Here is a 23855-nt window from a genome sequence, read left to right as displayed (position 1 = left end):
GAATAATACACGGATGTCTCATGACCTTTTCCAAAAGCAGTAATCACCACTCACAGAGTATCTGCCACTGGGGGGGGGGGGGGGGGGTTGTATGCTACTCCTAAAAATAGTACAGAGCAGGTGGCGCAGCTGTAAATACCTAAGAAACTGAGATCTAGGAATCCCAAAATGTTGAATCAAATCTTCAAAAGATCTTAACACTCCGCTCTCATATACGTCATCGAGTGTAGTAACCCCCCTCACAATAATTTAGGGTTCAGCCATATGCTTGAAGCAACATTTAAATAAATGTCTGAATTAAACATTCTGGACACTTTTGTCCATACTGAGTGCAAATGCGAGATAACGGGGTGTAACTTAACTTCTCCAATTATTTTGATAGAAAGGCTTTGCAATGGCGAAATAGGGGCAAGAACTTCCCGTTCAATACAAAACCAGGGAGGGGCTCTCTCAGGTGGAAGCAACCAATGAGCCAAATGTTTAAGACCATATGCATAATAATAAAACAAAATTTTGGTTAGGCCATGCACACCATTGTTGATTGGCCTATGCAATTTATTAAAATGTAATCTAGGATGCTTAGCATTGCAAATGAAGGACTTCGCTATGCTATCAAAGTGCTTGAAATAAGAGAGGGGAACATCTACAGGGAGAGACTGTAGCAGGTAGTTGAATTTTGGAATACAATTTATTTTAATAACATTAACCCTCCCAGTCATAGATAAATGTAATGAAGCCCACCTGCTCACATCGCTCAAAAACCTTTTTATTAAGGGGTCAAAATTAACTAAATAAATCACACAAATTTGCTGGGAATAAAATGCCCAAATACTTAATGCCCTGTTTGGGCCACTGGAAGGCACCCGGCTAGAAGGCCATTACTGGGCAATATGCTGTCAGAGCCAAAGCTTCAGATTTAGACCAATTGACTCTGTATCCTCAGAATTTAGAAAAGGTATTAATAATTCTGTGAAGGCAAGACATAGATCTAGTGGGGTTGGAGGCAAATAATAAAATATAATCTGCGTAAAGCAAAAGCTTATGCGCCATAACTCCTGCCACCACCCCTGGAAAATCATCTTCCTTTCTTATCGCAGCTGCTAATGGTCCAGGGCAAAACAGAACAATAATGGGGAAAGAGGGCAACCCTGCCGGGTGCCCCTATCCAGAGTAAAATAATCTTGTTTGTACAGCCACTACCGGATGTCTATAAAGCAACTTAATCCATTCAAAAAAAGTGTTCCCAAACCCATATATTTCCAAAATCTTAAAAAGATAATCCCATTCTACCATATCAAACGCCTTTTCGGCATCAAATGAGATAGCATCTACCGGAGTCCGCTCATACGCCACTGACCACATGATATTGATGAAACGCCTAATGTTATCAGAAGAGCTGCGGCCCAGAATAAACCCCACCTGATCTGTATGTATGAGACGTCATAATTTTACTTAATCGGTTAGCCAGGATTTTTGCCAATATATTTACATCTGGCTGGATCAGGGAAATTGGACGGTAACTCTTGCACTTGCTTGGATCTTTGTCCTTTTTAAGAATCAGACTGACCTGGCTTGTGTCATGGTTGGCGGAAGCTTTCCATTCTTTAATGATTCCATATAAACTTCTAACAAAAGTGGAGCCAGTTCTGTAGCATAAGATCTAAAAAATTCAGCAGCAAAACCATCTGGCCCCGGAGCTTTGCCTGTAGGCAAGGCTTTAATTACCTCGCCAAGCTCCTCCAAGCTTATCTCAGAATCAAGAGAATTTTTTTGCTCAGTCGTCAGTTTAGGGAGTTCTAATGGTTCCACAAAGTTTCTAATATCTTCATCAGTAGACAAAGACGTGGAACTATAGAGATCAAGATATAATTCTTTAAAAGCATTATTAATATAAATGGCCGAGGTAAATATTTCACCACCAGCAGATTTCACTGAGGGAATGGTAGAAAAAGACTCTCTCTGCTTTATGTATCTAGCCAAAAGCTTCCCTACTTTGTCCCCCGACTCAAAGTATGACTGTCTTGCCCTGAATAGCCAAAACTCCACCTTCCATGACGAACTAGTATTATATTTGTATTTCAATCGGGTCAATTCTCTGAGGCCAACAGACAACATTCGGCACTTCAGCTCTGCCTCGGCACTTTTAATATTCCCTTCCAACTTCCACGAGTTCTCGTGCTTTGTATTTTTTGATGAATGAGGCATACTGTATGATCTGACCCCTAAGAACTGACTTAAGTGCCTCCCAAGCCACGCCCACAGAGGATACTGAGGACCAGATTGTCTCCATATAAACAGTGATTTCAGCCTTTAGCATTTGTTGAAATTCAGGATTTTGCAAAAGGGATAATTAAAGTGCCAATTATATGATTTATTTTTCTCCGTATGTGGCAACACCTCTAAACTCACGAGGGCATGATCTGAGACTAAGATGTTTCCAATTGAGCAATCAATTGGATTGATTTTGTTCATTCAACAGATTAAATGAGGGACTTCTCAATCTATTCTAGAATAGATCTTATGGACTGATGAAAAAAATGCATAGTCCCTACCAGATGGGTTCAAAAGTCTCCAAATATCTGCAAGACCAAGATTTTTACACATCCAGTGAAGCGTCAGTGCTGGTCTAGGAGGCTTGCACACTTTTGCTTCACTATGATCAAGGACTGAGTCCATCAATAAATTAAAGTCTCCTCCCAATATTATATCATGAGGGGTGCCAGCAGCTTGCAACATCCCTTCAAGATCTATAAAAAAGCCCTCATCATCAACTTTAGGTGCATAAATATTAGTCAAAATCAACATTTGCCCCTGAATTTAAACAATAATGACTCTTCCTAATTAATCTTTAATCTGTTTGAGACGTTTGAATTGTAGATGTTTTCTTATCAATATAATGACTCCCCTGCTCTTAATCGAGCCAGCACTAAAGAAAACATGTCCAACCCATATCTTCCCAAATTTTTCAGCTTTCTGCGGGGAAAGATGTATTTCTTGAAGAAACACTATACTTATTTCTTATATTTAAGAAAATAAATAACCTGCCTTCTTTTTATGGGGTGCCCCAACCCATTCACATTCCATGTGGAGAGAGATAATCCACTCATATTAACATTTGACATATTAGTAAAAATAGATTGTGTGTCAAAAATAAAATTATAAAGACCACATTCCACATTGGTGCAACAATCAACCTCTGAACTTTCTCCAGAACAAAACAAACAGAAAAAAGAAAAATATGCGCTTTAACCCCGTGCACGACAGCGCCAACCGGTGTCCATCCCTCTAAACTCAAACGCCACGAGAGTCCCCGCGACAACTTTGCCGTCAGATTGCTCAAGTCCGGTGTTTCTATACAAAATTTGCAAGTAATCGAAATAAACACACACACACACACACAAAACTATGCTGATTAATCCACTTAACTGTCTCGAAGGTGTGTGTTCTCCACAAAACAAGCTCCAACTGCTAGCGGAACCAGCAAAAAAAAAACAAAAAAAAAACGGGCCGTTCAGTCCTTCAGGTAGTCAAACTCCCTCCAATGTCCTGCAAGAAATATTCCACAAAACCAACTTCAGCCAACAGGAGGCATAAGCACGCAAAACGAGCAGATGTATCCACAAGCTGTCCCGAAGAAAATATATTACACAAAACAAACTCTAGCAGCTAGGCAGAACCAGCACAAAAAGAAACAAAAAAGGCGCTCAGCTTCCTCGAAACAGTCGAGTGTATGTTTAATGAGACAGGTCCACTAGACAGCCACATGAAAATCACCAAAAGGCTTACTCACTCCAATGTTTTTATGAAAGACAGTGCTTGCTGAGGACAATTGAATGTTTTACGGTCATCCTTAGTATCTAATCTCAGTTTGGCCGGAAACATCAGTGCAAAAGCGATCTTCCGTTGATGTAAGAGATTCTTGCATTCCTTGAATCAATCACGTTTCTCTCTTGTCTAATTTGCAAAGTCTGGGAACAAAATATTTTTGTGGTTCTTCCAAGAAAGCTTTCCTTTGCTGCTCGCCTCATGTAACATGAGATCTTTATTGGATGATCTCAGAAATTTTGCCAGAATTGATCGGACCCTGTCTCCCTCAGTGGATCTGCGAGCCGGGACTCTGTGAGCTCGCTCGATTTTCAGCTTATGGCTCGAGCAGACTAGGGAAGAGCTCGTCTAGGAATTTCACCATATCACGGCCTTCTTCATGCTCAGGAATTCCAACAATTCGGATGTTGTTTCATCGATTACGATTCTCCAAATCCTCCAGTTTTACCCAAATGCATTGCAAATCTATCTTGGAAGCTAGCGGATTAGCAGCTAATTCCCTCTCCGATGACTCCAGATAATCGATCCTTCTCTCAAAGTCCGACAATCTTGTAACTAACTCAGAGAATTTAGTCTCCATGGAAGTAATCAACTGACGTATTACAGCAAGATCCTCCAAGTCTACAGTGACTTTCGTCAGCATTGCCAACGCATTCATCAATTCACGCTGGATTTCTTTCAGCCTGTTGCTACGGGGAATCAGCCCAAGCATGTTAGTGTCTTTTAATATTTCCAGAGTCCGAGGATTTTGAATTTTTTGACTTCCTAGAACAGTTAAGAATCAGGGTGTATCGAATCTCACCGATTTATGACACAAATAGTAATAAAATTAGCAAAGTGCGCAGAGCTCACCGCTCACACATCCGTTCCTCGCATGGCATCACTGGAAGATCGACATAGGTCATCATTAAATTAACAGCAACAGTTCCAGAGACAGTTTAGACTGTGTCATGTAGCCTAATGTTGTATTTCAGGCTTGTGAAACTTCAACAGTTCTTATTTCATTTCGAGTTGGAAATCCATAACTTGAACATCAGTGTAAGATTACTTGTATACCGGACTATAAATGGAAGCACTGTATGTTTCGCACTGTAGATTCAAAAGAACCGGCTCCATTGAATAATTATGTGGGGAATCAAACTATACTGGAAGCGTGTATGTTTTTCACTGTAGATTCAAAAAAGCTGTGTGTTTTACGCTGTAGAGTCAGTAGACGGCAGCGCTGCTGCAGAGATTTGCTGCTGGAAATGCTGTCCGAGTTTTTCAGGACAGTGTTCCAGCCGCATCGGCGGAAAATTGAACGCAGGAGAACGTTAACAGAACCTAAAGTCATGAAGATCATATGATTCCGGTATTTTTTAAAGAATGGAACTGGTTCTGAACAAGAACCGGTTCTCGGTTCCCAACCCTAGCCACAACATTCTAACTCATATGGAGGGATTAATGTAAAATTTTGAAATTACCACCAACCCCAAGAACTGGCATGCCACTAGTGTTCCAGATTGGCTGTGGTCTAGTAAACTAAGATACTAGTTATAAAAAGATAACAGAAATCACAGTATATTGGTTGTGCCCATTTCCTCTGGTCACAGATCATGCCCACCTCTGTCCATCCATATTGTGAAAGGACAGAGCAAAGGATACAAACTCAAACGTGACCCACATATTTCTAACCTTACTAGACTTCCATGTCAAAATAAAATATAAGGTACAAAAAGTTAATAGAAATGGATCCACATGGCCAAAGTCTTGTGTGGCAGTACTTCACTTAGTTAAGGGACTAAAAAGGCAGACACCTTTAAACATCATTCCAAAACACCAAATCCACATGGCCAGGAGGTGGGAATCTGAAAAAACAAACAAAAATGATAACAATGAAAACTCTTTAGTATTTCTTTCGAGTTTTAGCATTTAAAATGTCAAGTTTATTTCAGCAAATACAGCATAAACCTCAGAAATTCTAGAGTCTAGAGAATTCTAGAGAAATTTGACAAATGTGAGTACTAAGGACTAGACTCTAAGCTTCAGCTAGAATGACCTCTATTCCAACATGCACAGTCAGGAATTGACTAACAATAGACATTTTGTAGTCTTTAGTCTTGGTCTAGTATAAAGGTACAGATGACAGCATCAGTCAACAAGCAGAATCAGCTTCAGCTTCTCCTTTGTGAAACAACTGAGGACCAGATAGTGCAACCATGATGGGCAAGGTAAACTTGGTTTCAGCACCCATCTTCACACACTTTCATTGAAATTACTTTCATTTTGTATGTTTTACTTTAATTCACTAAGATAATTTTTTTTAGGTCATCTTCTATGAGGACAGGAATTTCCAGGGTCGCTCTTATGAGTGCATGAGCGACTGTGCTGACATGTCCTCCTACCTGAGCCGCTGTCACTCTTGCAGAGTGGAGAGTGGATGTTTCATGATGTATGATCATCCCAACTACATGGGAAACCAGTATTTCTTTAAGAGGGGCGAGTATGCTGATTACATGTCTATGTTCGGAATGAGCAACTGCATCAAGTCCTGCCGTATGATCTCCATGGTGAGCTGTGAGCATGATTTTGATCTATTTGTAGTTAATGAACTTGAAGTAATTTTCTTAAAGGAATATTTCATTTATATTTATTTATAAAAATTAATTAGGAGGCTGGGTTCCATTTTTCCGGACACAGATAATTAAAAACAATAAAATAAATACTTTAGCTCAAAAAGCACAGAGGCCGAAATAGATTGTTTTAAATGTATGTTTACATGTGATGTTTCTGCCTGAAAACTTACATTTTATGGACTTCTTTCCAATAAAGCACAGGGGATCCTACAGAATGAGGATCTACGAGAGGGAGAACTTCATGGGCCAGATGTATGAGATGATGGATGACTGTGATAACATCATGGACCGCTACCGCATGTCTCACTGCAGTTCCTGCCATGTGATGGACGGTCACTGGCTCATGTATGAGCAGCCCAACTACAAAGGAAGGATGCACTACTTCAGGCCTGGAGAGTACAGAAGCTTTAGCAATATGGGTGGCATGAGATTCATGAGCATGAGGCGCATCATGGATTCTTGGTACTAGTGTAATATTGTTCTAATAAAATAATTACTCTACTAAACATTATCTCCTGAAAATAACTTGACTGGGTTAGGGTTAAGGTTACCTCTAAACCTAACCATAAAGGGCCTCAGTAAACTGCCCTGAGTAAAAAGAATATTCTGGTGCCTAGATATGGCTGGGTGATGTTGCTGTTGGGTTGCTAGGGTGCTCTGGATGGTTACTAGGAAGTGGCTAAGAAGGTAACAAGTAGGAATGTCCCAAACCGATACTGGTATCAGAATCAAGTCCAATACTGTGCTCATGTACTTGTACTTGAATGCTCCATTACCAAACCATCTGACATACGAATATCATTGTGTAAACATTCAGTACACAAATTAAAATCAAGTTATGTCCTACTGTGATTATTAAACCACAAAGGGTGAGATTTAATTAGGTAAATATATAGTTTGCATGTGCTGCACGCTTCAAAGTGACTGTATGAAGCCAGCCGCTCATACACGGAAAACCATAGATATCTATATGGAAAACATCATCATGACCATCGCACACTCTGTTTGTAGCAGATGACAGGGAGCGGAGCGCTAATTTACAGCGTGCAGCACATATAGACTAAATATTTATTTAAATAAATAGCAGCCTTTTGCGGTTATAATTGCACAGCTTCTGCAACCCAAACGGGATAAATCTGCCTCCGAAGGGCACTTTGAGGGGAGAACATTCATGTTAGTCATGCTGTAATATCACGTTAAACAGCATTTCCAATAAAAATTATTTAAAAAGTACGTTCCGAATAAATGTTATTTTTGAGTCACACACCTTTCAGCCCTCCAAACCTCTCACAGTGGATGGTAAAGTGTTTGAAAAGAATAGAGCAGGGGTCGGCAACCTATGGCACGCGTGCCAGCATTGGCACGTGGAGGGGTAATCACTGGCATGCCAGCAACGGTGAGAGAGGAATAGACTATTTTATTTATATAAATTCCACACCTGCATTCAAATCTACATCTTGATGTAATCCTTCCTCATGATCACACAGCGTGTTTTTATGAGCTGAATGGGAGGCTAAACAAAAAGTTAAAATGTGATGAGACTGCAGTATACCCAACAGACTCGTGCAGCGCATGCAAGCCATTTGTGCATCACGAGCAGGTAGCGCTTCACTTTCTGTTAATCGCATGAATAAACGTGCCCGCTTTGCTTCGGTCAGACTACATTCCGTGTTTCATTTGTTTCTTTTTGCTTTCAGAACAACATGTAATGCAATAAGAAAAACACCACTATTAATCTGTGAGATTTCCAGCCCAGCATACAGGTACGCCCTCCTTAAACCATGGACATTCAAAATTACATTAAAGGATTAAAAGAGAAAACATAAACCCACATGGTGGGGTTCAAAAATATGTCTATTCAAAATATAAATTAAACCTGGAAATAAAGTTTTAAAAATAAAGCACAGCCATTGACCAGGAAAATAAAAAATAGCACTCCATGTCAAAAAGATTGCCGACCCCTGGAATAGAGCATAGGGATGATCACTTCTGACTGGAATGCACCAAGAGTCATGTAGCAACCTGCTTTTCCAGAGGTGAGAAGCAACCTTCAAAAACACACAGAAATGGAAAGGGCCTTACTCCAAAATAAAAGCTACCACCAAAATAAAGTTCAATTTAAATGGAAAAAATTACGACAGATATATCAATACTTTTACTTTTACTTTATTGCCAAACAACATAGTTGTCTGGAATTTTTCCTGGTGAGTTCACAACAATAATAACATACAATAAAAACAAAAAACAAAACAAAGAATATCATCATAAGTGCAATAGCAAATCAACATTACGCACCACTTGGTACAACATAAGAAAACAGCCCATCATTGTATGGTATAAGGTACAGATGTGTGAGTCCTGGAGGAATTAAGAACATGAACAATCCTACAGAAAGTACTATTTAGGAAGCGTGTGAACTTAGATTTAATTGTCCTGAGGCACCTACCTGAAGGTAGAGGAGTTAACGGGCACTTAGCAGGATGTGTGGGATCTTTCATGAATTTCATTCCTTTACTTTGCATATGTGACACATAAATATCAGAAATGGCAGGAAGATAATGAACAATAATTTCTGAGGCAGATCATACTATGCCACTGATCTGCCTTCTCTGCTGAGCTGTGGAGTTGCCAAACCACACTGTGATAGAGAAAGTTAATACGCTTTCTATCACTGCTCTATAATAATTGGACATACCATCTTTTGATACACCAAACCTTTTTAAGCAATATTTCACATATGTGATGTTGTGTTTTGCAGCACTATCTTTGACCAAAATAACTCCAGTGTTGTATTTTGGATTGTGCTGAGAGGGTCTGTATAAAAACACATAATTTCATAAAAATAATACAATATTATGGTAAAGATTAATTGTTCTATTTTCATTTAACCTTTTTAATGAATTCATTTATTTAGACACGGTAATCAAATTGAAATACACTGTTGAATATGAAAAAAAAAAAAAAGCTATCGTATCGCCATCTGCGAGTACCAAAAAGGAAGTATCAGTACATGTACTCGTTCTCCAAAAAATGGTATCGAGACATCCCTAGTAACAAGGTTGTTACTGAATGGCTGCATGCTAGCCTGGAGTCAAATAAGCCCACCCCCAAGTCTCTATGAAATTCAGATTTCTGATCACTTAGAAAACTCATAGCACACATCTTCTCAATAAGCCGTATGATTTGAACCATTAATCACATCCATAGCACAAATGGTGTGGGACAAGTTATGCACCAAAGTTTTGTCTGGAAATTGAAGAATTGGGTAAGGAATTCTGGAGAATCCTTAAACTAAGGTCAGAGCAATAGCAATAGTGGCACCTTGCAAAAAAAAAAAAAAAGGCACCACTAATTATCTAAAGGTAAAAAAAATAAATAATAGTAATAATAATACAAAATAATAATAATAATAATAATAATAATTATATATATATGATATATATATATATATGTGTGTGTGTGTGTGTGTGTGTGTGTGTGTGTGTGTGTGTGTGTGCGCGCCTTGCATTTTACTAGCAGGTGCTTAAGATACAGCACTCTTAAAATAGGGCCTTGCTGTAATTCTTGTTTCCAGTTTCAGTTGTGCTCAAAAGTTTTCATATCCTGGCAGAAATTGTGAAATTTTGCCATTGATTTTGTCTTTTATTTAAGGATAGTGATCATATGAAGCCATTTCTTATCACATAGTTGTTTGGTTCCTTTTTAAATCATAATGATAACAGAAATCACCCAAATGGCCCTGATCAAAAGTTTACATACCCTTGAATGTTTCGCCTTGTTACAGACACACAAGGTGACACATACAGGTTTAAATGGCAATTAAAGTTTAATTTCCCACACCTGTGGCTCATGATCAGTCATATTTTCAAAATCAATGCCAAAATTTCACAATTGCTGCCAAGGTATGCAAACTTTTGAGCACAACTGTACATCTATCTATCTATCTATCTATCTATCTATCTATCTATCGATAGATAGATAGATAGATAGATAGATAGATAGATAGATAGTCGCTTTTGTAAGTCACTTTGGATAAAAACGTCTGCCAAATGAATAAATGTAAATGTAAATGTAAATGTAAATATAAATATTTTTTTTTTTTTCTTGTTTATTGCATAAACCTCACTAAACAAGCCTTAATATGATTATAATAAAATAATAGATTCTTAATATAAAATAACATCTTGTTTGCATTGGTTCTATGAATGTAATGTTTAATAAAGCCCATTTTCATGATCTTGCCAAAGGCCCTACAAATCCAAGGGCCAGACCTGCTTTCCAATTCTGGAAAACATCATCCTGTTTGTATGATGCCTTCAGTAATTTAAAAACATTTTACTATGACTGTTGTTTAAAAGGATTTTATTCTTCATGTAAATCCAAATAAAACAAAAAAAAAATAACCACCTCTTCTAGTCCCAAGAGCTATATTTTCTTATATTTGTGAGTCTGTTTAATTATGAGTTGTTTTTGGAGGGATACTCATAAAAATACTAATGGCAATAAGGATTTTCAAGACACACTTTTTAGTGTTTTAGAGAAATTATTTTATTTAATCTAGAACACTAGTACCAAGAATCCATGATGCGCCTCATGCTCATGAATCTCATGCCACCCATATTGCTGAAGCTTTTGTACTCTCCAGGCCTGAAGTAGTGCATCCTGCCTCTGTAGTGGGGCTGCTCATACATGAGCCAGTGACCATCCATCACATGGCAGGACATGCAGTGAGACATGCGGTAGCGGTCCATGATGTTATCACAGTCATCCATCAGCTCGTACATCTGGCCCATGAAGTTCTCCCTCTCGTAGATCCTCATTCTGAAGGATCCCCTGTGCTGTATTAGTTAGAGGAGTCCATTTTATTTAAGTTTATCAGGAAGAATGTCAAGTATCAAATGCAAACCATAAATCTAAAACAAATTTGTTTGCCTCTCATCCTATATCATCAGTCTTTGATAGCACATATCAACTGCCAATCATCTGGGCTTGTTTTAACTAAAGGAATTAAAAAAACTAAACAAATAATAATAAATTGAACATTCCTTTAAGAGAATTGTCTTAAATGACTTGATTACAAATACATCAAAATGTTAATGGCACTCACCATGGAGATCATACGGCAGGACCTGATGCAGTTGCTCATTCCAAACATAGACATGCAATCAGCATACTCGCCCTTCTTAAAGAAATACTGATTTCCCATGTAGTTGGGATTATCATACATCATGAAGCAGCCACTCTCTATTCTGCAAGAGTGACAGTGGCTCAGGTAGGAGGACATGTCAGCACAGTCGCTCATGCACTCATATGAGCGACCCTGGAAATTCCTGTCCTCGTAGAAGATGACCTGAAAATTAAAAGTTAATCTTATAGGGATTTAAAGTGAAACATTTGAGTAAAATCGCATGGAAATGGGAACTGGAACCAAGTTTACCTTGCCCATCATGGTTGTACTAGCTGATCCTCAGTCGTTCCACAAAGGAGAAGCTGAAGCTGATTCTGCTTGTTGACTGACTGCTGTCACCCATACCTTTATACTAGACCAAGACTAAAGACTACACAGCCTCTATTGTAACTCAATTCCTGACTGAGCAAGTTGTAATAGAGGGCATTACAGCAAAAGCTTAGTCTCTAGATCTTAGCACTCACATTTGTCAGGATTCTATAATTTCTTAAGTTTATAGTTGTTTAAAGTAAAGCATTTGAAATGATACAGTATAACACTACAGAAACTCAAAAAATAAATAAATAAATAAATAAATAAATAATGTATGGGCAATTCCTTGATTCCTACCTCCTGGCCATATCAGTTTGGTTTGATCTTTGCTCTTGTGGGTTTACGTTTCGGTATGATGCTTTAAAGTGTCTACATTCTCATTTCACTATCTAAGTGTGCTTATAATAGCATATACACTACCATTCAAAAGTTTAGGGTCACTTACTCATTCTTTCTTTCTTTATTTTTTTCACATTTTAGAATAATAGTAAAGTCATCACAACTATGGAAAAATAGAAATGGAAATATGGGAATTATGTTGTGACTAAAAAAAATCCAAAATAAATCAAAACTATGTTATATTTTAGCATCTTCAAAGTGGCCACACTTTGCCTAGATTTTGAAGAAATGTACTCTTGACATTTTCTCGACCAACTTCTTGAGGTATCACCCTGGGATGCTTTTTAAACAGTATTGAAGGAGTTCCCATCTATATGCTGGGCACTTAGTGGCTGCTTTTCTTAATTATTCAGTCCAAGTCATCCATTTCAAAAACTTTTTTTTTTTAAATAAAATTTTAGTTTTGTAATTAAATGAATTCATATGTTTGCACAATTATATTTTTGTCTACAAAACTAATTTCAAACATTTAAGCATATACCTTCAGATCAAAAGGTTTTTAAGATCATGAGAAACATTTCAGGCAAGTGACCCCAAAATTTTGAACAGTAGTGTATATCCCTGTTATTTTTTATGTTATTTGATATGTTGCATTATGCTTTCATGTGACTTTTGGTTTAGTTCTTCTAGTCCTTTTAATTTGAAGATTTTATGTCATGTTCTTGTTTTGGCACTCTTCCAGGTTTTATTCCTATTGTTTCCTGGTGTGACTTATTTATTCATTAACCCTTGTGTGTATTTATGTTTCGATTGTCTTTGTCTAGCTTTCATCTACAGTTTTGTGACTTAGTGTCTTTGTTCTCTTGTGACATCCAGTCCTAGATTTCAAAAGTTCATTAAAACCAGCATTACGGTTCAAACTCTTACTCGCCTGAGCCTTTTGGTTATACCAACTCCATTTCTGTTGACTGTAGGTACCTGTTATTGAGTTATGACATGGAAGCCCAGAAAGATAAGAATACAGTGGGAACTTCTGAGTTTGTATCCTAGGCTCTGTCCATTCGCAGAAGGAGCATGATCTGTGATCAGAATGAATGTGCAAAACCAAGATACAGTGATAAATATCTTGGTTCACTAGTCCCAGGGCACCACATCAACAGACATGCATTCGTTTCCTTAATGGCAGGCAAAAACTGTTATACTTATGAAACTCCTTTTAACTAATACGTGTAACATATGTTCTGGAATTTAGTTTCGTATGGAGTCTTATTCTGAAATGAGTTCCTGTTCTTGTCTCTGTTTCTTGTTCCCCTCTGATTGTTCCCCAGGTGTTTCTTATTAACCTTGTTTGTCCCTGTGTATATATTGCCCTCGTGTGCTCTCTGTCTTTGTTGGTTATTGTCCATTATGGGCTGTAATGGTTGTGATCCTGGTTTTTGGTTTCCAGTGTTTCTTGTGTTTCCTTTGTTTAGTTTAATTAAAGCTGCTCTTAGATCCACTTCCTTGTCTCGTATCTCCACACACGTTACAATACATCAGACAGAATATTAACAGTACTGCATAATGAAGCAAATTAATTTCAAATGACTTATTTCATCATGGCTTTAAATACTACAGCACACTAGCAAATGTGTTTGGAATGAACTGCTTAATTGCACTATAACAACAGTTTAATGCTACTATCCCTAGAAATCTGTTTGATTTAATATACAGTTTTCTACATGGAGAAAAGCTTTCACCCCATTTGCTGTAGTTTTATGAATGCAAAACCATTTGAAACCAACAGCATTGTCATCATAGATTTTGTCTTCTGACATGTGCGAGTCGCCATAAACATGTAAGGTGTATACCTGGATCCCAATGTTGCTACTTTTGTTCTCACAATCCTGAGTAGCAACAACATAATCGGAGGTACTGCGATAATTAGGTAGGCCATTAACATCAGACTTACAGAAGAGATAGTTCATAGTTTTATGACCCCATCTAACTTCTAGCCAACTTTTCTTCTTGCAACCGTGGTTCCATTGTGCTGATGGTCTGCACTCAAGTACATTCTGATCATCTTATCTGACAACATCACCAGGGCATGCATAGTTTATGACTAGTGAGTAGTGTGTCTAATTAAATGGATATAATTTAGGATTAACAAAGTTTTACATACACCAATTGGATAAACATGGCCTCTGCAAAGAGCACATTGCTATCTAAAATCTCACATATGTTCTCTCTGTCATTCTGTGTAATGTCTTTACTGGTGTTCCAACAAGAATTTTGACCAGCTCAACCAGCAAGACCTCCTTGGTTTAACAGCATTACCTGAAAAAGTTTACTGGTCGACCAGCTTCACTTTAGTTGGTGAACAACATGGCTATGTCCACCAGTACAAACCAGCATGAACCATATATCAGCTAATTGCATAATGGTATTGGCAGAAAGTATGGCAAGTGAACAGTACAAAATGTATAGTGCTATGGACATAAATAATGCCTCAAATTGTTCGGCTTATTGGGATGGTTGCAATAACTTTTATAATTGATCAGGTTTATGATGTTCATATAAGGGGTAATTTTTCATGATTAAATAATAAATAATAATAAACCACACACATGTTGCCAAAAGACGTTTTAGTGATTCCCAGTAAACATAAGTAATTGTTGTTATGAGTGGATCAAGTCTTAACTGACCAATCACTTGCCATATTGTGTTCATATACCCCTTGCAATAAACAACAGGCTGGGGCATAAGGCCCATTTTTTAAAAATCTGAATATCTGGTCAAGATTATTTTTAATGAAGCAAAAACAAATACAATGATTTAAATTCATCAGTCAAACTTTCTTAATTTGTATAATTAGCTACAAGTGTCTTGAGCATTGGTACATTTGGGGAGCTTTGATAAGATAAAAAATTATAGCTTGCAAGTTTTATTTATTTTTATTTTTTTTAAATGGTAGTGGGTCTATCTTTCAAAGACATTTAAATAACATACCATAAGATACTGCTCAGATACTATAGGCTCCACAGGCATCAACAAGACTTTTTAGATTAGAGGCACCATTGAAAGCATTCTAACAACCTGCATCACTGTCTGATTTGGGAATTGCAATGCCTCAGACTGCAAGACCCTACAATGCATTGTAAATCAGCTGAAAGAATCATCTGACTCTCACTCCCATCCATAACAGACATTTATCATAAACGCTGTTTACACAAGGCCACACCCCTTGCACCCCCTCTCAAATTCTTTGGCCTGCTGCAATCTCAGAAGAGATACCATAGCATACAGGTCAGAACACAAAGACTGCAACAGTTTTTTTCCCCTAGGCTGCCAGATTCCTTAACACCCTGACACCTTCTAGATGCTGAAGGAGGAAAAATCATTAGAACTTTGTACTCCTGCCAGCCTCTTTGCACAACACTTTATTACATATTGTAGACCTGCTTCTATTTCTACTACATGACTTTCATCATTACCACTGCTATAACTACTAGCACTTAGATGGTTCACCCAGTGTACATTGTCTTGAGAGCATGTATAATGTCAATACTGTTTACAGTGTGTATTTGTTGACTTTTTGTATATGTATACCAAAGGCTACTGTCACTCATAGAATGGCTGAAGATAAAGCATCACAAAATTTATGCTAGTATATACAGTATATATACATGAAGAGTATTGTTTACAGTGTGTTATATCTGTATCACATAGTTTAGTTTATTCTTACTTGTGTAAGCTGTCTTGTCCTGTCTGTAACTGTGCACTGCAGACCTATTATATCATAATTTCTTTCCACTGTATACCTGTTTATGGCTGGAATGACAATACATTTTAAACTTCATACTTGAAAGCTGAGATTTCAAGAGTTTCACAATTCAAAATAATCATAAGAGCAAAAACTATGTCATCTATGCATTCCATCACCAAATGCATGTAGGGACATGTGTACTAACTAATTAACTTGAGGACCTGAGATTGAGAATTGAGATTAAGAAAGATAGTTATCAATAACAGTTTATGGAACAAGGTATTTCTAAAACAAAATATGCCGGCATCAATCAATAGTTTCCCCAGGCATCCACAAGGTTTATTCACTTTAGCAAGGTACCTCCATCACAATTGCATTAATCTTCGTTTAGGTATTTTCCCAAATCCCTCACCCAATTTTTTTCTTCGGTACAAATTATACCATCTAACTAGTTTGTACCATGGATATGAATAATGCGTCAAGTCATGTAGCTTATTAAGGAGATGGTTGCAATAACTTTAATAAGTGCTTAGGTGTATGATGTTGTGGAGGTGGAGGCGTGGCCGAGTGCTGTGGTGTGGAGAGTGAAGCGGAATTAAACATAGAATTGAGGTGGCGGTTAGTCCTCGTCTCACCCATCCACTGATTTTGAGTATGAATTGGCCAGCATTTCAATCGTTATTGAGGGGTATATGTGTGGAGGGGTCCTGCAATAAAGCACAACGGTGTGTGTGGTGTGATTCGCTGGCTGGGGAGGCGGTGCCAGGGCCGTCTATGTCAGCTCCAGGTTGGGAAGACTCAAGGGAGGGGGAAATCTCGGCTTCCCCAGCTCTTAGAGTATTCCTGGCAGGGGATTTCCCTTTGGAGCAGTCATGAGATGAGACAATTAGGCATGCCTTTGACCAAGTGAGGGTGATTGATGGTCAACACATCCAGCCAGACATGGCGCTCACATATCCGTATTTTTCAGTTACTAAAGAGCGGTTGTATCAAGTGATGCAGGATGCTCAGACAAAGGAAGATACAACCCAACTGTTAATTCCGAAGATCCGTCGGGAAATGCTTTTCCAGGCAGCTCATCATAATCCGATGGCAGGTCACTTAGGGCAAGAAAAGACACTGAACCATCTATTGGCCTGTTTCTATTGACCAGAGCATTCATAGGGATGCTCACAGGTGGTGTGTGGCATGCCGTGAATGTCAGTTGGTGAATCCACTGGCCATCCCAAGAGTGCCATTGCACTCTGGGGGTTGGGGGGGGGGGAGTCAGTGGCAGGCCGGACGACTCCCCGGCCTGAGTCGGGCAGTGAGGGTATGTGGAGGCGCAGGCGTGGCCGAGCGCTGTGCTGTGGAGAGTGAAGCAGGGGGGAGATGACTGGTGAATGATTTCCACCTGTGCTTAACACCTGTCTTGTGTTTCAGTAAGGAGTGACGGGGGCTTTTAAGGAGAGGGGACAGTGCCAGTAGAGAGAGAAAGCCCAGATGACAAGCTACGCATGTGTTGGCCGCTGCCGTTATTATTATTTATATTAAAAACCTTGAGTTATATGAGTGTGAGCTGTATCTTTGCGCATTGAAACGAACGTGTTTGTATTGAATAAAAGAGACTTTCCTGTGTTGGAATCGCTGTCTCCTGCTTCCTCATTCCCTGGAACTCAGGAACTTGCTACAGATGTTCACCTGGCAGGCGAAAAAAATGGGCGAAAAAATCCTATAGATTTAACCTTGAAAAGTGAACAGAGTGATCATATTTCTGGATCAGAATGTCATAGAGATTTGGGGGTGGGCTCATTTGACTCGAGCAGTCATTCAGCATTCCAGCACCCCTGAAACTGCCTAATCATGAACCATCCATATCTTGGCATCAGAACATCATAGAGACATCTAGTTTCTGCTCTTCAGTATCAAATCCTGAAAACCTCTCGAAATGTTAAAGAAGAATTCTATCAACAACTGTCATCCCTGTATTCTATCACTGAATTTGTGTAGAACATGAGGGAATAGATTGACCAAGCAATATCAGTGGTCCATCAGCACATGCTTGATGTACAGCAGCACACCTACAATCAGGCTGAGTTCCTACAATGTCATAGACATCTGTAACATTGTAATTTACATGGAGTGATGATTGGAAAATCTTGAAGAATTTGTGGGATCACCATCAACCCCAAGAATTGATGAAACATTTCAACAACACAACACAAGAGCTCAAATAACATTAAAGTTGGACTAACAGGAATGTACACACTAAACCTATGCTTAATTTTAAAACACAAATCCACATGGCCAGGAGGCAGGAATCAGAAACAAGAAACAGCTCAAACTATACACTCTTTAATGTTTCTTTAATGTTTGAGTATTTTAAAAGAATAGTTCACCCAAAAATGAAATTCTGTCATTATTTACTGACCTCAGTTGCCATCAAGTGAATGGTGACTGAGGCTAACATTCTGCAATTCTGATCTTTTGTGTTCCATGGAAGAAAGAAAGTAATACAGGCATGGATCAAAATTACGTTAAGTAAATGATGATGGAATTTTCATTTTGGGATGAATTTTCCCTTTTAATGCTCCAATTTTAGTAAATTTAAACTTAAGAAATTCCAGACAAATGTGAGTACTGAGACCTGGATACAAAGCATTACCTATAATGGCCTCTATTCCAACTTGCACAGTCAGGAATTGACTAACAATAGACTATGTAGTCTTTAGTCTAGGCCTAGTATAAAAGTACGGGTGACAGCAGTCAGCCAACAAGCAGAATCAGCTTCAGCTTCTCCTTTGTGGAACTACTGAGGATCAACTAGCGCAACCATGATGGGCAAGGTAAACTTGGTTTCAGCTTACATTTCCATGCAATTTTCACTCAAATGATTCACTTTAAATGCCTATAAGTTTAACTTTGAATTTTCAGGTCATCTTCTACGAAGACAGGAACTTCCAGGGTCGCTCTTATGAGTGCATGAGCGACTGTGCTGACATGTCCTCCTACCTGAGCCGCTGTCACTCTTGCAGAGTGGAGAGTGGATGTTTCATGATGTATGATCATCCTAACTACATGGGAAACCAGTATTTCTTTAGGAGGGGCGAGTATGCTGATTACATGTCTATGTTTGGAATGAGCAACTGCATCAGGTCCTGCCGTATGATCCCCATGGTGAGCTAAATTAACATTTTGATCTATTAATTATAAACTAACTTGAGGCAATTTTGTTAAAAATAATATTTAATGTATAATTACTTGAAAACAAATACAGTAGTAGGGAGCTGGATAGGGTGTGGGGGTGGCACAGAGGATCCTTTCAGAAGGGTGCGATATGACAGACAGAACCAGATGTTCTAGATTTATGTTGACATGGTTCTTCTTGATAGACTTAAATATAATAAACTTCTCTTCAAATACAGTACAGGGGATCCTACAGAATGAGGATCTATGAGAGGGAGAACTTCATGGGCCAGATGTACGAGATGATGGATGACTGTGACAACATCATGGACCGCTACCGCATGTCTCATTGCAATTCTTGCCATGTGATGGATGGTAACTGGCTCATGTATGAGCAGCCCCATTACAGAGGCAGGATGCACTACTTCAGGCCTGGAGAGTACAGAAGCTTCAGCAATATGGGTGGAATTAGATTCATGAGCATGAGGCGTATCATGGATTCTTGGTACTAGTGTTGTTTCAATAAAAAAATTCTCTACAACACATAACATTTTGTCTTCAAAATTATTTTTAAAAAGTCAAATTGTCACAAAAAAAAGAAAAAAAAAAACATTCACAAATGAGAACGAGAAAACGAGAAAGCCACTGCATACGAGATAAACATTTTCTGTGTAGGAAACTGCACATTAGTAACAGATTGATATATAACAAATATGAAAAGGGGTCATTCCGTTAATGTTACAGCAATGTTAAAAAAGCTAATTTTAAATATTTTTAATAATAAGTAATGTGTAAATGAAACTAAATATATTAATAACCAAATACACATAATAGAAGCGTAGCATCACTCCAACAATATTTATATTCCAACAAATATGGAGTAGATGTAAATTAGGATTGACAAAATTACAGTACATAATAAGAACATACACAGGCTTCTTTAAAGAGCACATTGACATCTTAAACTGAAACCTCTCATATTTTCTCTCTGTACCTCTGTGTGACTTCTTTACAACAAAACAAGAATGGACAGAGACTAGAAAACAGCCGGTAACCTATTTCAGCCTTTCACAAACCACAGCTGATAATTCCCTTGTTTATGTAACATGATCATATGATAAACACTGTTGCCTGCTTTACTAGTTGAGTGTTGATGTTGTTCATTTTGTTTCCATTTGTCATAAATAACTGATTTTACAAAAGGGCCCCTTGCCAGGCTGGGGCTCTAGGTGATTGCCTATATGGCATATAGGATGGGCTGGCTTTGCTGGAAATAAAAAGGAGCTTCAAGGATATGGGGAATGAGTGGCACAAGATTCATGAGCATAGGTGTATGTCATATTCTTTATTTATTATATTAGAATATGTCTGTTCAAGATAATATTTCATCTGATTTGCACACAAGTGTAAATAACATGAGATTTTTTTTTTTTTTTTTATAAATCAAAAGCAAATAAAATAAATTAAGGGGCCAAGCACTTAAAGGCCAGAATATGCAACAAATTAAGCATGACCCAAAGAGCCAGAGAATGGGAGAACCTAATATTAGGCTGAATGGTTCAAAAGTAATGAGCAGACTGATTTATTTGGTAAACATTTTCCATCTGGTTCACTGCCAAAAAATAAATAAATAAATTAAAAATAAATAAATAAACTATATATATATATATATATATATATATATATATATATATATATATATATATATATATATATATATATATTTATTTATTTATTTATTTATTTTTCTTAAGTATTGGTCTTTTTTTTTCCCAATAACAATATCTTAACATCCTTAAAATAAGATGAATTTACTTGAGAAGCAATACTGCATAAGATATTAAGACTTGTTTTCAGAGAATATATCTTGAATTAAACTCATACATGCTTGAAACAAGAAAAGTGTTTACCACTTAGAAAATGTTAAATAAGAAAAATAAGCTTAATTCAAGACTGATGTAAGACTTTTTTTTTCTTACCCCACTGGCAAACAGTTCCTTTTTAATTCAGACATGAATGCTGCATCATAGCCGTGGTTGGGTGGATTACTTTAAGAAAGTATTCTGGGCTGAATACTCTCTCTTAAATGTATTCAGTAAAGTATTTCGAATACATCACATTAAAAGTAATGTATTCAGAATACAAGAATTTATTTAGAATACATATTTATAAAGGCAAGGCACAATTGGAGGAATTAAGCATGATATGTCATTATTATCTTATCTAAGGCGCTACACCTCCACTTTTAACTAATCTACTGTAAGTGAATCTAAATAGCTAGTTTCTTTCAATTAGATGTGGAGTTGGACACTAATGTTTTTCTTTATGGAAGGAAGAAGACAAACAGAAGGCAGTTTGTGGTCAACTACAATATTTTAATATTTTAACATCATTTTAATCTTTTTCTTAACCCATTATTTGATTGGACTGACCAAGAATAATACATTTTGACACAAAATTAGATAAGAAATGCAAATAAACCATATTTATTTTCGAGATAAGTGATAAGTTTTAACAAGGCTTGCTTGCATATTTCCATATTTATGTTGATTTACACATTTAGTTTTCTATCTCTTTTATTACCAACACTTTTATTTTGTGTGCTTTTGATTCTATTACTTATCCTTTGTTTTTTGTTTTTGTTTTTGTTTTTTGTTGTTGTTTTATATTTTTTGTGAATCACTTTGTATGAGTTTTTTTTTTAAGTGAGAAATAATATTAATATGCCTGTATGTTAATATGTGTCACACTGAACTAGCCCCATACGTCTATAAGTCACAAATTTTACAGTAGATATTTACATTACGTTTTCCTGTCGTCATTTTTTAACCCATGATTGTGTTTTCAAATTAGCCCAATTTTGCATGAAACCCTGGCAACGCTGCAGTCACGCGCTGCTGCTGATCTGGGGATGAGAGAGCGAGAAGACGCGTTTGCAGCTCGCATCTGCGTTCTTCAGAAAAACAATCAAGTTTCTCATTTGACTGACAAGAAATTATTTTGTGTTCATTATGAGAGAAGTATTCTAAAAGTATTCTAACAAAATTTTTTAAAGTAACTGTATTCTGAATACAGATGCTTGAAAATGTAACAGGGACTGAATACAGTTTTATACCTTTTTGTAATCTGAATACGTAATGCAATTACATGTATTCCGTTACAACCCAACCCTGATCATAACTGACACTATGGGGTTATCCTCGCAGGTGTAGCCAATCTCTGAAACTTTTTAAAATCTCGGCAATTTTAATTGGCAGAGAGCGAATTGGCTCGGCCTCCTTTGCGCGCACAGCGGGCATATATAACGGTGGTGCACAGTGCTATCTCTTCTGAATTTTCTCCTTTAGGGTGCAGATAATCTCTCTCTATCTTACTCTGCACGAAAAATTTGATTTTCTTCTAGTAGAGTCACTGTCAAGACTGCACCTCTCACAATGGGTGGATCTGAGTTTTCCTTTACCCCCTGTGATAGCGGAAACCACTGAACAGCCGTGTTGGAATATTTCCTCCTGTGGAAAGCGGGCGGATAAGACATCTTCGCCACTTTCATCACACCACTGGGATAATTCTACAGCCCATGGGCCTCAACAGGAAATTACGTTTCATACATTTTCTTTTTTGCTGTGTGAACAGAATATCCCCTTGTCCGACGGGCATGAGCACTGTGTCCTCTGCCTGGGTCAAGCTCACGCAGAGGTGGCGCTCGGTGGGTCAGACTGCGCACACTGTGAGACTCAAAACGCTGTGCTCTTGGCTCTCCCTCTTTCTGAGGGATGAGTCCGGTCACTTCCCCTGCCACCATGCTCCTTCTGTGGCTCCCAAGGGACCACACGAGGGAGCTTCTTCGAGTTGCATGAAGAGCTCATGAAGATGTGGCATTCGCCATACTCAGCGCGAACGCTTGTCTCGGGAGCCCCTGCCCTCACGACGCTGGACTGCACTGAGGAACGAAGATATACATTGATTCCCCCAGTTGAAGAGGTGGTAGTGGACCACCTGTTCCCCTCCTCAACCCCTCCAGGCCAGCTCACCCATCCAGGCCCTGTAGGACCAAATCCACCCCAGTTGGACAAGGCCAACAAGTCGGCGGGTCAGGCTGGCTCGGCTATGCACTCCATGGCAGTGCTGCAAGCCTACCAGGCTCATATGCTAAGGGAAATGGACACAAGCAGACCGGATCCAGAGTTCTTCACAGAGCAGCACTGTCACTGACATGACTCTCGGGGCTACCAAGATCACCGCCCAAGCCATCAGAAGATCAATGGGTAGTCTGGTGTCCGCCGAGCGACATCTCTGACTTAATTTGTCAGAGGTGCGTGACAGGAACAAATCCATGCTGTTCCCTATCTGTCACTCACTCGACGTTGTGTCGATGTAGTGACACTAGGGGTCACTCTTGGGAGCCCGAGACACCTCTGGAATTTGATAAAAGGCCAATGACAATTGGCGAGTGGTATTTGCATTGTATAAAAGGAGCTGATATGCAACCACTCATTCAGATTTTCTCTTCGGAGCCGAACGGTCATGCTCACTGAGCTGAATTCCCATGACTGTTCATTCACATCTGCTGGATCTGACAGCGCTTTTCAGCGGCTTCTCCCCCCTCTGCACTGGTGCAATGCTGAGAATGCCCCTGGGCGCTTCGGCAGAAATAAGAGTATATTTC

At 38.4% G+C, this 23855-nt stretch overlaps 3 protein-coding genes across 4 annotated transcripts; 2 read left to right on the top strand and 1 right to left on the bottom strand.

Annotated features, from left to right (window-relative positions):
* Positions 1–5954: 5954 nt before the first annotated feature.
* On the top strand, positions 5955–6946 carry LOC127448325 (gamma-crystallin M2-like). The gene is made up of 3 exons (XM_051710772.1): positions 5955–6035; positions 6132–6374; positions 6637–6946. Exons 1-3 carry the CDS (start codon positions 6024–6026, stop codon positions 6907–6909), a joined length of 528 nt encoding a protein of 175 aa, XP_051566732.1. The 5' UTR covers positions 5955–6023; the 3' UTR covers positions 6910–6946.
* Positions 6024–19731, top strand: LOC127448324 (gamma-crystallin M2-like). 2 transcript variants are annotated; one of them, XM_051710771.1, is made up of 3 exons: positions 6024–6035; positions 18938–19180; positions 19429–19731. In XM_051710771.1, the coding sequence occupies exons 1-3, from the start codon at positions 6024–6026 to the stop codon at positions 19699–19701; spliced, it is 528 nt and encodes a 175-aa protein (XP_051566731.1). In that variant the 3' UTR covers positions 19702–19731. The 2 variants fall into 2 exon arrangements, with proteins under 2 accessions (XP_051566731.1, XP_051566730.1); XM_051710770.1 differs by lacking the exon at positions 6024–6035 and adding an exon at positions 18785–18849.
* On the bottom strand, positions 11006–11934 carry LOC127448329 (gamma-crystallin M2-like). Its single transcript, XM_051710777.1, has 3 exons — positions 11878–11934; positions 11548–11790; positions 11006–11278 (listed from the first exon to the last, which is right to left on the bottom strand). Exons 1-3 carry the CDS (start codon positions 11887–11889, stop codon positions 11006–11008), a joined length of 528 nt encoding a protein of 175 aa, XP_051566737.1. The 5' UTR covers positions 11890–11934.
* Positions 19732–23855: the final 4124 nt, after the last annotated feature.

This window comes from Myxocyprinus asiaticus, chromosome 11 (assembly GCF_019703515.2).
Source record: "Myxocyprinus asiaticus isolate MX2 ecotype Aquarium Trade chromosome 11, UBuf_Myxa_2, whole genome shotgun sequence".
NCBI classification, from domain to species: domain Eukaryota; kingdom Metazoa; phylum Chordata; class Actinopteri; order Cypriniformes; family Catostomidae; genus Myxocyprinus; species Myxocyprinus asiaticus.
The sequence above is the reverse complement of the archived record's forward strand: the minus strand, read 5'-3'. Positions and strand labels throughout refer to the sequence as shown.

Bases quoted from the DNA above. Each gene is read 5' to 3' on its own strand.
- LOC127448324 (XM_051710771.1), top strand. The intron at 19,181-19,428 runs GTGAGCTAAATT...CTTCAAATACAG, and splicing joins CCTGCCGTATGATCCCCATG to TACAGGGGATCCTACAGAAT.
- LOC127448325 (XM_051710772.1), top strand. The intron at 6,375-6,636 runs GTGAGCTGTGAG...TTTCCAATAAAG, and splicing joins CCTGCCGTATGATCTCCATG to CACAGGGGATCCTACAGAAT.
- LOC127448329 (XM_051710777.1), bottom strand. The intron at 11,279-11,547 runs GTGAGTGCCATT...TAACTAATACAG, and splicing joins CCTGCCGTATGATCTCCATG to CACAGGGGATCCTTCAGAAT.